The sequence below is a fragment of the Sceloporus undulatus genome, chromosome 8 (genome assembly GCF_019175285.1).
Source record: "Sceloporus undulatus isolate JIND9_A2432 ecotype Alabama chromosome 8, SceUnd_v1.1, whole genome shotgun sequence".
NCBI lineage: Eukaryota > Metazoa > Chordata > Lepidosauria > Squamata > Phrynosomatidae > Sceloporus > Sceloporus undulatus.
Window position 1 is genome coordinate 1,813,658 of NC_056529.1, and position 11,584 is coordinate 1,825,241.

General features: G+C 52.2%; 2 protein-coding genes across 8 annotated transcripts in view; one reads left to right on the forward strand and one right to left on the reverse strand.

Annotated features, from left to right (window-relative positions):
- Positions 1-4,186, forward strand: part of SF3B3 (splicing factor 3b subunit 3) — a 24,229-nt gene extending 20,043 nt beyond the window's left edge. Inside the window, exons 21-26 of the mRNA XM_042480840.1 lie at positions 113-238; positions 1,238-1,450; positions 1,768-1,866; positions 2,238-2,381; positions 3,021-3,125; positions 3,580-4,186. Of these exons, the coding sequence (XP_042336774.1) occupies positions 113-238; positions 1,238-1,450; positions 1,768-1,866; positions 2,238-2,381; positions 3,021-3,125; positions 3,580-3,720 (828 nt within the window). The 3' untranslated portion in view covers positions 3,721-4,186. The remainder of the gene's footprint in view (positions 1-112; positions 239-1,237; positions 1,451-1,767; positions 1,867-2,237; positions 2,382-3,020; positions 3,126-3,579) is intronic.
- A 1,941-nt stretch (positions 4,187-6,127) lies between these two features.
- The window catches only part of MTSS2 (MTSS I-BAR domain containing 2), a 34,697-nt gene continuing 29,240 nt past the window's right edge, over positions 6,128-11,584 (reverse strand). For all 7 annotated transcript variants that reach the window (XM_042480849.1, XM_042480847.1, XM_042480851.1 and 4 more), the window contains 2 exons: positions 11,135-11,300; positions 6,128-10,883 (listed from right to left, as the gene is read on the reverse strand). In XM_042480849.1, the coding sequence (XP_042336783.1) occupies positions 10,093-10,883; positions 11,135-11,300 (957 nt within the window). In that variant the 3' untranslated portion in view covers positions 6,128-10,092. The remainder of the gene's footprint in view (positions 10,884-11,134; positions 11,301-11,584) is intronic.

The window sequence follows — 11,584 nt, forward strand, 5'->3', positions numbered from 1 at the left end:
TTTCACACTTGGGATTGGCTTTTGTAAAGGTCAGTTTTGCTAATAGATGTTTGGTTGTCTCTGTTTGGATGAGGATCCCAATGGGTGCCTTTTCTCTGTCCCCTTTTCTCAGACCCCAGTGGAGGAGGTGCCAGCAGCCATTGCTCCCTTCCAGGGCCGGGTTCTCATTGGCGTGGGGAAACTCCTGCGAGTGTATGACTTGGGCAAGAAGAAGCTGCTCCGGAAGTGTGAGAATAAGGTATTTGCAGCTTCAAAGATGGGGGTACTCTGAGGGCTGGCGGAAGGAGCAGGCAAGTGTTGGCTGTTAGGGGGCCCAATGCCTCCCCCCCCCACCCCCTGGACTGCCATACCTCTTGCAAAGCAATCTGTTTTTTACCCCTTAAGAATGTTTGGGGCTGTTGTGGTTCATGTTTCTCGCTCTATCTTTAAGCCCAGGAGAGGCTTCATTTAAAATGCCAGAAGTCCTCTGGTCACTCCCTGTCTTTTAAAAGGCCTCTCGGGGCATCTAGTGGCGAATGGTATTTTTTTAAATTGAGCCCTGGGGGCACACTTTGCCATGCCTGTGCACAAGCTCTGGGCTGACTTTGGTTTTCCCTAGTATCAGTGAACATATGGATACTTCAAAAACAAAGGCTTTGGTGCTAGTCTTTCTTTAGACTTGGAGGTGTCATAACTTGATGATAGACTGTGCACAGGGCAATTCCTGTTCTTACCTTTGCTCCACCTCAAAGGAAGAGAATTCAGGTTCTGAGGAGCAAAGATGCCAGGCCAGAATATGTGATTTCCCAGCGCAGAATGTTGGATGTAGGTCACATTCTTGGGCTTTACTGCAGCTGTTGCTAACTTTGCAACTGGCCAACACACATTTGCCTGGAGAGAGCTTCCTTTTTCTCCTTTGCTTCTATCCAGAACCACTGACCTTGTTGCTCCTGTAGGGAGGAGAGAGGGAGACTGGAGGGTTTGAGTTCTCCAGAGTCATGGTCCTCTTGCAAGGGGCCCTGGCTAAGCCAAGCCTTGCCTGCCTTTAATCCTCCCTTGGCTGGAGAGCGCTGCTGATGCTGCTCTCCCATTCTGTTTGCCTTGTGGGACAGAGAGACCTGAAGCTCTGTTTGGGTTGAGGCTTGGCAGTGGAGCGTGGTGCAGGGAGGCTCTTCAGGAATAGTGTGCCTTTTCTGCTAGAGCTTGCTGTGCCCCTCCCTCTTTACTTACTTGGCGTTTGGTTCTGGTCCCTTCACAGCACATTGCCAATTACATCTGTGGGATCCAGACCATTGGGCACCGAGTGATCGTGTCCGACGTCCAAGAGAGCTTCATCTGGGTGCGCTACAAAAGGAATGAGAACCAGCTCATAATTTTTGCGGACGACACGCATCCGCGCTGGGTCACCACTGCCTGCCTCCTGGACTATGACACTGTGGCCGGGGCAGACAAGTTTGGCAACATCTGCGTGGTGAGTTGGTCTGAAGAGCCCCAGGGAATCTGAGCTTTGCTGGAGAAGCCTGCTCTTTGTGAGAGGCTCAGCTGAGGCTTGGCATTAGCCACCTGCCTTTCTCTCCTCCTCCAGTTGCTGGGCTGTGCTTTACCAGGATGCAGCCCCTGGCACTGAGTCCTACTCTTCAACTGTTGGTCTGGGGGTGGCATATTAGCCTTTGCTCTTCTGAATCCTGGGCTTGCAAAGATTCTCCTCTGAGTTGAAACTGCTCCAGTCCTCCAGGTGTCTTTGGGGCCCAGCAGTGAATTTGCTCCTCTCACCCGTTTTCAATGCAGGTGAGACTGCCACCAAACACGAATGACGAGGTTGACGAAGACCCAACGGGCAACAAGGCACTGTGGGACCGAGGACTTCTCAATGGCGCTTCCCAGAAGGTAACTTGAATCCAGAGTCCCTCTCTCCATCTCTGGTGTGAGCTCTTCCCAGGCTCACTTTTATTCTCAAGGCAACTGCAGCATCCTTTAGAAAAAGCAAATAGCCATATTAAGATATAGTGCTTGAAATGCATATATGCCACAAAGGGCTTTGCAGCATGGAAGAACACCTTCTGCTAACCCAGCGGCAAAGTTATTGCAGCAGCTTTCTTTTGAGAATAATGTGACCTGTTAGTGCTGCTTGTCTGTGGAGTGAATGTGCATGTTTGTGACTGCGCGCGTGTGCGCAAGAGACAGACAGCCTTCCTCTTCTGCAAGGCATTCAAAGCCCAGGTTGGCTGCTGGATCATTGACTTCTGCCTGCCTTCCAGGCGGAGGTGATCATGAACTACCATGTGGGAGAAACGGTGCTCTCTCTCCAAAAGACAACGCTGATCCCCGGAGGCTCCGAGTCCCTGGTCTACACTACCTTGTCTGGGGGCATTGGCATCCTGGTCCCATTCACGTCACATGAGGTAAGAGGCACTCTGTGTGTTCTGGGGACTTTTAACTTGGCCTGATGTCTAGATGTCCCCCCCCAAAGTGCCCCCAAGACGTGGGGGGGGGCAAAATGGCTGCCTTCCCAGCAGGAAGTGAGCCAAAAGTCTACTTCTGGGGCACTCCTGAAGAAAACAATGGCCAAAGGTTGGCAAAAACATTCTGAAATTACCTCTCAAGCTCCTTAGGGGGCATTTCTGGGCAAAAAACACTTTCCTCCCCTCCAAAAAAATAAAATAAAATATGGAGGGTGTCCTGGGACAGGAGTGGGGCTCACATGCTGCGCTTCCTCCAACCTGATCTAAGGCTCCCTTGGCCTCCAGTCCCCGGGACTCTTTGTGGCTAGAAGCCCACTCCCAGGGAAAGAGTTGAGAAACACAGAGCTAGACGTGGGGTTTCTGCCATATGGCTTCACCTTGCCCTGCACGGCCCTCTTGGCTTTACCCAGCCCCACCTGAATGACCAGGGGAGGCAGAAGAGGAGAGGCCTGTGCCTTATGGGAGAGAACGATCTGAAGCAAGAGTCCAAATCAGGGCCCAACCTGGTTGTGTTGCTGGTTGTCCGGTGTAGCTTTTCCGGGGAGGGAATTTAGTGAAACAGCTGTCGGTTTCTTTCAGGATCATGATTTCTTCCAACACGTTGAGATGCACCTCAGGTCTGAGCACCCTCCTCTCTGCGGGAGAGACCACCTCAGCTTCCGCTCCTACTACTTCCCTGTCAAGGTAGGGCTGCTTTGGTTGGTTCCTCCTTGCATGCTCCTTGCCTTTTGTCCTTTCTTTCAGAGCGGGTGGACTGGGGCTTCTGGAATAGTTTTGGCCAAGGATATTTCAAAAGATTAATTTCCATGCCAGAGAGCTTTGTGGGTGATCTTCAGTAAACACACAGCTTCATTTATATACCGCCTCATACTGAGCTAGCAGTGTCTAAGCAGTTTACAACTGTAAACAGTAGGGCCATTGGGCCATGCAAGTCACTCCTTTTCCCGCTTCTTGGCTTCCAGTGCCCTTCAGCTACCCCAGGCACGAAGCTTCTCTTCCAGGCAGAAACTTTGCTTCCCAAGGGGCCAAAGCCATGCCAGACCCGCTGCCCACTTCCCAGACTGTTCTGAGGCTGCTCTCAGTTATTAGAATCTCTGTGTGACAGGCTTCTAAGGCTGGCTCCTTTCCCCCCCACTAGAACGTCATTGATGGAGACCTCTGCGAACAGTTCAACTCCATGGAACCCAACAAACAGAAGAATGTATCCGAAGAACTGGACAGGACCCCTCCGGAGGTCTCCAAAAAGCTGGAGGACATTCGCACTCGCTACGCGTTCTGAGCAGGGCCCCTGCAGGGCTTTGGCAAAGACTTTTCCTCCAGAGATGGTTTAATGAAGACCTGGTCCCCTGCACCCATCCCTTCCTTGTTCTTGGTGCCTCTGCACCTGCTGTGGGCATTCCTTCTGTATTCTGCCCCAGGGCCTCACCCATTTCAGGAGCTGCACTGGGGAGACTTGGCAACCCTTGGACAGTGCCCTCATGGCCTCCTTCCCTGGCCCAGATGCCTCCACACAGCTGCCCACCTTGGCACTCTTTTTGTGAGACTGTGAGGAGCCAAAAAGGGTGGAAGGGGGGGGGCAGTGCCAGGGAAGGGTTCTGTTTTTATCTCTGTGTTGTAAATATAGTCTTGATACCACATTAGTCTTTACCATTTGTAGAGGTGGCCACTGTGATCTGGCCCTAAAGCATTTTGTTTTTCATTTTTAGAAGAAAACATGGCTTCTGCATTAAAGTTTGAGCAGCAAACCTGTTAAGTCAATGGTTTCTCTCAGAATCCTGCACATAGCCAGGCAGAGGAGGGTGCGATCAAGCCATGCAGACGTTGTGGGGAGGGTGGCCCAGGCGTGCCCCCAAAAGCACTTGGAAGCCTCTTCTTCCCCACTTGCTCAGCCGGCCTTGTGTCAGCCACTCTTGGCAGCCAAAGGCCTGTCGCTGCTGCTGCCCTTGTCTAGCAGCGCCGGCTGGGCCCTGGCTGTAGATAATTGGGGAAAAGGAGGGTGTTCCTCCCATAAGCCCAAGGCAGCCTCTGTGCCTGTGTAAGGCCATTCTGTGGTTGGGCGGAGGCACATGGCACAAGGAGTGTCCCTTGGCGCGTCTGCCCCTTTCTTGGAGGTCAGGGCCCCAAGATGGCTTCTGTGGGCCTTTGGCTCCTTGGGACGCAGCACCAGCATCTCACCTCTTCTCTTGGAGCTGCGAGGCTTCTGCGGGAAAAGGCCTTGCGCAAGGCAGGTTTCTCTCCTACTTCTAGTGGCTGCCTGGCCTTGTTGGAAGGAGAATGGGTAGCAAAGGTTGTAAAAACAGCCAAGTATTAGTCAAGACCTAATCTGATGCCGGCTGAATTTTTACCAAAAGCGCAAAAGAAGTGTGCAGTAAGAAAAGATCATGGCCCTGACTTTTCCCACATTATTTTTAACTGGTCTGAAAACTCTTTCGGCCTCTTTGGCCCCAGAGGAAAGCCGAGACTTCAGCTGTGCATAACGTGAAGATGCCAAAAGACTTGAGAGCGAGCATTTTGTCTCCTTGAAACCAAGAGGCTGCCTTTTCCTTCTGCTTAACTGCAGGGCGCTCAGGGCCACATCTGTCTCTCTTTTGGCATCTTAATGCTCAGCGTTTTTTGCCACCGGACTGTCTGCCTTGGCAGCAGGTTGAGCGCAATCTCCTGGAAAGGCTGAAGTGGCTTTCCCTGTAGGAAACAGAATGCTTTTAAGTTCTTGGCACTTTCCTCTCATTGCAAACCTGCCTCTGTGCCCTGCTTGGTTCTGGGACAGCCATTTCTGTCTCCCCAGCCTCTGGTGCAGTGAAGATTTCTCTAGGTCTGCGTGGCCGCGTTTCCCAGGCACACGAGGGGTTATGTGGCTCGAGACAAAAATCCCCTTCTTGAATTACGGAAAACAGTATAAGCCCTAGCTTTTGACCTTCTTTAAAAAGGCTGTTACTCCTGGGGGAATGAGAATGCTCCCAGTTCTCTTTTTCAAAAGATATGAATATTAAAAGAAAGCTTGCTTGTTTAAAATGTTTTGGGCCACGTTCAGTGGGATGGCAACAGGAGGAATCCACACAAAGCGATTCCATCCTATCCTGGCCCAGAGGCAGGCAGCAAAAAATGATGGTGGTTTGGATGCAGTCCTCAGTTCTTTCCATTTGTTGGCTCTAAAAAGCCTTTTCTTTTCCATCATCGGAGGCGGCGGCTGGTGGCTTCTAGGGGATCCTTACCAAGGGCTGGGCTACAGCTTAGAGGAACACAACCCCCATTTAACTGGGAAATTGCAATGTGTCCCCTTACCGTTCCCTTGCCCAGTTGGGCTCCAGGGCCATCTCCCTTGGAAGTGTTTTAGTCAAGCCAAGGCCAGGTAATCTCTGCTCCTGCCACAGCTGACATGACCCAGGCTTATGGACTTCTTTCAATAGGATTTCCTGGCTGCAAGTGGATTCATGCCAAAAAAGCAAATGCCACAGAATGCAAATTGTCATAGAAATGTGGGTATTTTAAACAATTTTTCCCTGTTGAAAAGGGGGACTCTTGGGTTAAGTGCCATCATTTCCAGAAGGAGAGCTAAACAAATTACTTTGGTGGTCAGAGTTTACATTTTAAGAGTTAAGCCGATCTGGGGAGAGACACTGCAGCTTTGCAAGGGAACAAGCAAGCAAGAAGTGAAGAGAGCGCCATTGGAGAAGGACCACTTCGTATTAAGTACAGTACAACTTTTATTAATACTGGAGTCTTCACAGTGCATTTGTTACTTGTAGCAGTGACTATTTTAAAATGAAGGCAGGAGGGGAAATCATTATTATTTGTTTTTAAGAAAGACAGTTGTGGAAAAGGCCAGGATAGTTTGGACTGCTAGAGAAAATAAATTAGAGGAGGAGAGAGTAAAAAGGAGGAACAAGTTAACAGCACCAGAATAGTTACATCAGTTGAAAGACATTTTAAAGGGTTTGTTTTTCCCTCTGTACAAAAAAACAACGAAAAATAAAAAGCAAAATGCAAATGTTTGTCACGCACGCCGTCAATGCCGTTTCCGGTCATGGCAGGAATGGAGGCATGGCACCCACAGGAGGGCTGAGACGTCGGAACTAAATAATCATTACCACAGTATAAGAGGTACACCTGACACACACACACACACGCATACGTACACGACTGGGTTCAGAGGACATGGCTGTGGCGCTATGTACAACGTCAGGGGGCTCTGCTGCGCACAGTTCGGACGGGAGAAGGGAGCCCACAAGCGGGCAAGGGAGGCAGAAGCAGCTGGCGGAGTTGTGCTTTCCCAAGGCCTTTGGCGCAGGTCTTGTGCCGCTCTTGCAAGCCTCCCTTGGCTCTCTGGCAGCCCCCCAGCTCCACCACCCTAAAGAAACCACCGCCATGTTTCCTAAACCCACAGGACGCAATGGAGAGAAGCCCTTGCCAAAAACGAGTGCTCTACAACATGCAAAAACCCTGCAGTTGGATAAAACATGGGGAGTCAGAAGAGAGAGTATGCGTGGGCTAAAATGATGCCCAGAAGCTCCTTTTTGCAACGCACAACAGCCTTCACACTGTGGCCAGGTTGGAAGGGTTCAACGGGCATAAAACCGGTGGGTGCTTGGCTTGGTTTCCGTCTCCCTCGCTTCTTTGCCAAAGTGCCAAAGGGTGGTCAGGGGGATGCCACCCCACCACCTCCATCAGACTGGCCACCCATCCTCCAAAACCCAACAGAAGACTGACCCGGCCCAGCACAGTCTTCCTTCCCTCAGCAAGGCAGGAAGCCATGGCACCTTCCGAGTCGATCGCGCAGGGAAAGGCCCACTCTCCATCTTTGCTTCCTCTGTGCCACATGTCTTCCATCGCCATCTCCAGCTGCAGCCTTCCTCCAGCCTCTCTCCCATCAACACTTTCCTCTTACCAACAGAGAACTGGCCTCCTTGTGCCGTCCCAAGGAGAATTTGGGGCATTCACATGGGCCCGAGAGAGACTAAAAGCTCAGCTTGAGCCCTCTGTCCATCCTCTGCCTGAAGGTGCCAAGCGCAGATGCTGGCAAAAACATCAGGGATAAACTCTTCTAGAACATGACCACAGAGCCCCAAAAACTCACAAGAACTAACTCTGCCTTTCCTTATTACTGCAGTGGATTCCTTTCCCATTTTTCTCCCAGAAGAACAAGACCTGAAGCTTAACTTAAGCAAACTCTTTTTTACCTTCAGCATAACCTTTGCCCAAATAATAGCTCTTTGCCAGATAATAAAACAGATGAGGATGTTCCAGACCAGAACACTAATGGAAGCAAAAGAGGGATGAGACCAACTGACAGGACACAGCAAGTAGCTCAGGGCCTGCTTGCCCTTTTCTGTGGAGGCCTACCCTCAGCATAAGAGGCCTGGAAGAGGGTGGCCCAAACCGAGGATCGGAGTGGCCATGCCACAAACTGTGTCCAGCAGAGAGGCTCAGGCAGCCCCTTTGGAGGCCACCCGCTGGCCAAGCAAAGGCTCCCTGTGGCCCAGGCCTTGTCCTTTGTGAGAAAAAATGGTCAGCCACCAAAAGATTTCTTTTTTTCACATTTCAGGCGTTACTGTGAAATTTTCATTTGCACAAAAATGTTTCTGTGCAGAAAACATTGTGGTCCTTTGTGCAAAATGCATTTCCCTGTGCAAGAACAGTGTTCATTGTGCAAATGACTTTGGCAAGAAAAAGTCCCAACACGTGAAACCCAAAACGTGCAAAAATGTTTCTGTCACCTGACCCATGGGCACTAAAACTTTGAACCATCTTGGTTTTGTAACTATCTCCATCCATACCAGGATTCCCCTCCATCTCCTCCCACTTTTTGGGCCTCTCATTTAGTGCTAAGCTGTCAGTCCCAGGGATGGCAAGCAGGGCCTGGTTTCTTTCCATCGCTGTCTTTGGCTCTGCTGCGTGCTCAAGGCATGCCTCTTCCACTCCCAAGACAGAGGAAACAGGCCAAGCAGGGAGCAAAATCTCCCAGTCATCCTATGCTGCCCCCCCCCAGAACCACTTTCTACCTCTTCCATGTGAAGGAAGAAGGGGGGATGCGACCATCACATCCCCCCCAAGACTCGTCCATCTGGGAGCCCCATGCCAACCGCTCATGCGCCTTGGCAGACCGTGCCACTGAAGGCTTTTGGCACTGGCCCTCTGGCTCAGCTGGCTGCCCTTCCAATGGTGCTCTCTCTCGCTCTCTGCAATTACCTGAATGCAGACACTTCCGATATCCTTCAACATGTCCCTTGTGAGTATTGACACATTTCAGCATCAGTACTTTCTATGGATACCACCAAGTGTGAATGGAGGGCACTGTCTGGGGCTTAGTCCTAGTCTTAACTGTTCAAGGTGTGAGCATTGGAAAAGGAGCCCAGGAAGCTGCTTTCTATGGAGCCAGCACCTTTGGTCCTCCTGACCCAGCAGGTAATCCACCTGGGAATCCTCCTCAGTCCTGAGACTCTCCCTTTGCAATGCATGATCTCTGGCCAGTTAGGCCAATGCTCCCAGGCCCTGCGCTCTTGGCAATTCTGTTCCTCCCAGTCTGCAAATCTCCAAGGCCGCTCTCCACAGATGCATCATCCCCATAAACCCTTGCACACATTTGGACGCTCCTTCACTGTGCACATTCCAGAGACGCCCCAGTACAGCTCCAATGCTGCCAAGCCTGCTCCCTCTGCCAGAGCAAGGATGCCAGGGGCATGGCTCTCAGAAAAGACCCAAGCCAGACAATGAGGCAGCCTTGAAAGGTGAAACCTTTCCTTGGCTTCTTGCACAACTGCCAACAGACCTTGGAGTCACAAATCCTTGTTTCAGATATCCCCACACCATCCTATCAGCCTCCAGAGCCAACACCTGGGCCTTTGCTTTGGAGCAGCACTATGCATGATGGCACGGGGAGCCCAGACTCTTCCTGCTCAGGAACCCGTTCTCTGAGCCTCCCTTCTATCACCTTTGCCCCAAGAGTGCATTGCAGACCCCCCCTTGCAACAGGGGCTGACTTTCAGCTGTTTTGTTGGGGTGACTACGTGTGCAGCCCTCCGCTGAAGCAGCCCTTACGAAAGACAGAAAAACAGAAAAGCATTGATGAGATAGATAGAGAGGGAGAAGACAAGGGCAAGAAAGACCCAGTAGAGGACTGAAGGGACTTGTGGTCTCATCCAGAGTCGAGGGAAGGGGAAGCGAGCAGTCTGTAGAAGTTGCAGCCCGCATGTGGGTGTGTTTTTTTTCGGGGGGGGGGGGTGATGCCATGGATGTCATTGCTTAATCCAGTCCTGGCTTTCACACACAGAGACACAGACAGGAAGGCAAGATGGCCCCTCTCTAGCATTTGGAGTGTGGGGAGATGGAGTCGGGGGTGGCAACTGACCTGTGTGGGTCAGCAAGGTGCAGGCAGGGAAGGAGCCCTGGCAGACAGCGGGAGAAAACGACCGTAGAAAACAGGGTCCAAAACTAGGTCAGTGCCAAGTCACAAGTTGGTTAGCAAAGATGTTTTTAAAGTTTAGTCTCCTCTGTAAAACTACGCTTGGATGCTATCTCCATAAAGTGGCTTCTTCTTTGCCTCCTGCAGCTCAGCAATTCTCTTCTATTCCTCCCGGCCCCATCCTGACACGGTGCTGCTCTCCAACCGCAGGTGGGGGTCCACTTTGAGCAGGAGGTGGGGAACCCGGCTTTATCACAAAAAACGCGGGGCCGACCTGTCATTGGTGATGGTCCTGCGGAGGCGCACCCCGCGCCGAATGGCCACCAGCATGTCTTCAGTGGGAGGGTCATCGGAGGCCGCGGGCGGAGGGCTGGGCGTCTCCTCCCCAGGACCGGGACCCGGAGTGTGAGACAGGGCTGTGGGGAAGGGGAACTGGCCCTCGCCCAGTGCATGGGCACTGGCCACCAGCTCGCCTATCTTCTCCACCAGGCTGTGCCGGTTGGCAGCCAGTTGCTGCTCTTCCTCCTCAGTGGAGAGGTGCTTCCCTGCGCCTGCGTACACTGAAATCTCCATGGCACTCCCACTGCCAGTGCTGCCCCATGCGGTGTTGGGCAGGCTCAGTCGCTTAGGCGAGGCCTTGGCATAGTCCATGGCATTGGCGGAGGCATCGTCAGCATAAAACACGCACTCCTCGCTGCCCACCCGAGTGGGGCCGGTGTAGCCTGGGGAGTCCGGCACCGTAGGGGTCTTGACAGGGACAATGGGCGGCCGGATGGGAATTGGGCCAGCGTTGGAAAGGGTCCGGCGGACTGTGGGCTTGGTAGAAGGCGTGCGGCGGATGGTGGCCACGCCAGGGGGTGCGCCAGCAGGCGAGGTGGTACCAGTGGGTAGGCCAGCAGTTGAGGCGGGCCGCTTCGTCTGGATCATACGCCGGTAATTCTGGGCAATGTTGCTGTTGCGAGGGATGGTGGAGGACTTGTCAAACTCACTCTGGCTTTCCCCTTCGATGTCCCCGTTCACCGAATAGCAGTCGTAGTCGGACCCTGAAGAGGGGGAAGAAGTTTGGGGTTATGCATGTGTTTTAAATAAACCAGAGTTGTCTTCTGAGATTTTCTGGTTCTGTTTCATGCATGAACTAAGCTTTGAAAAGAGTAATTCCAAACATAATTCTCAGGTGTAGATGGACTATAATAAAAAAAGGTGGCCGGGGGCTTCCTTTCCTTCTTCCCATAGTCCCCTCACTCTCCCCCACAATCCCACCCAGATGTACCGCTCGGTTCAAAGCCCAGGCTACCTTGGGAGGGGATGGTGTCCTCGGAGCAGGAAGGGGTGGTGGTCTGGGTGCTGTAGCCGCTGGAGTACTGCAGAGAGTCCCGGCTGCTCTTCTGGTGCTCCAGGCTGAGGCCTCGGGTCAGCACCATGGCCAGGTCACTGGCAGCTGGGGACACCTCTTCCCCATGCTGACCGGGAGAAGCAGAGACAAGAGGGCATGGACAAGGCAGCCAGCCTCAGGCAAAGCCATGCCAATCCCCCCACCCCCACCCCCACCCCTGACATCAATGGCAAGCAAAGACGGGTAGCTAAGCTGAGCAGCAGGTGTGCACACATTAAGCCTCAAGCCCCATGGAATTCATTTGCTTTAGGAATTCAGCTTTAGTTTGCACCCTGATTTTAGGAGGCTTTTCTCCCACTTTGCACATTAAAGAAGCCTACTAATCTAGGAATGATAGGTAGAACTTTCCTT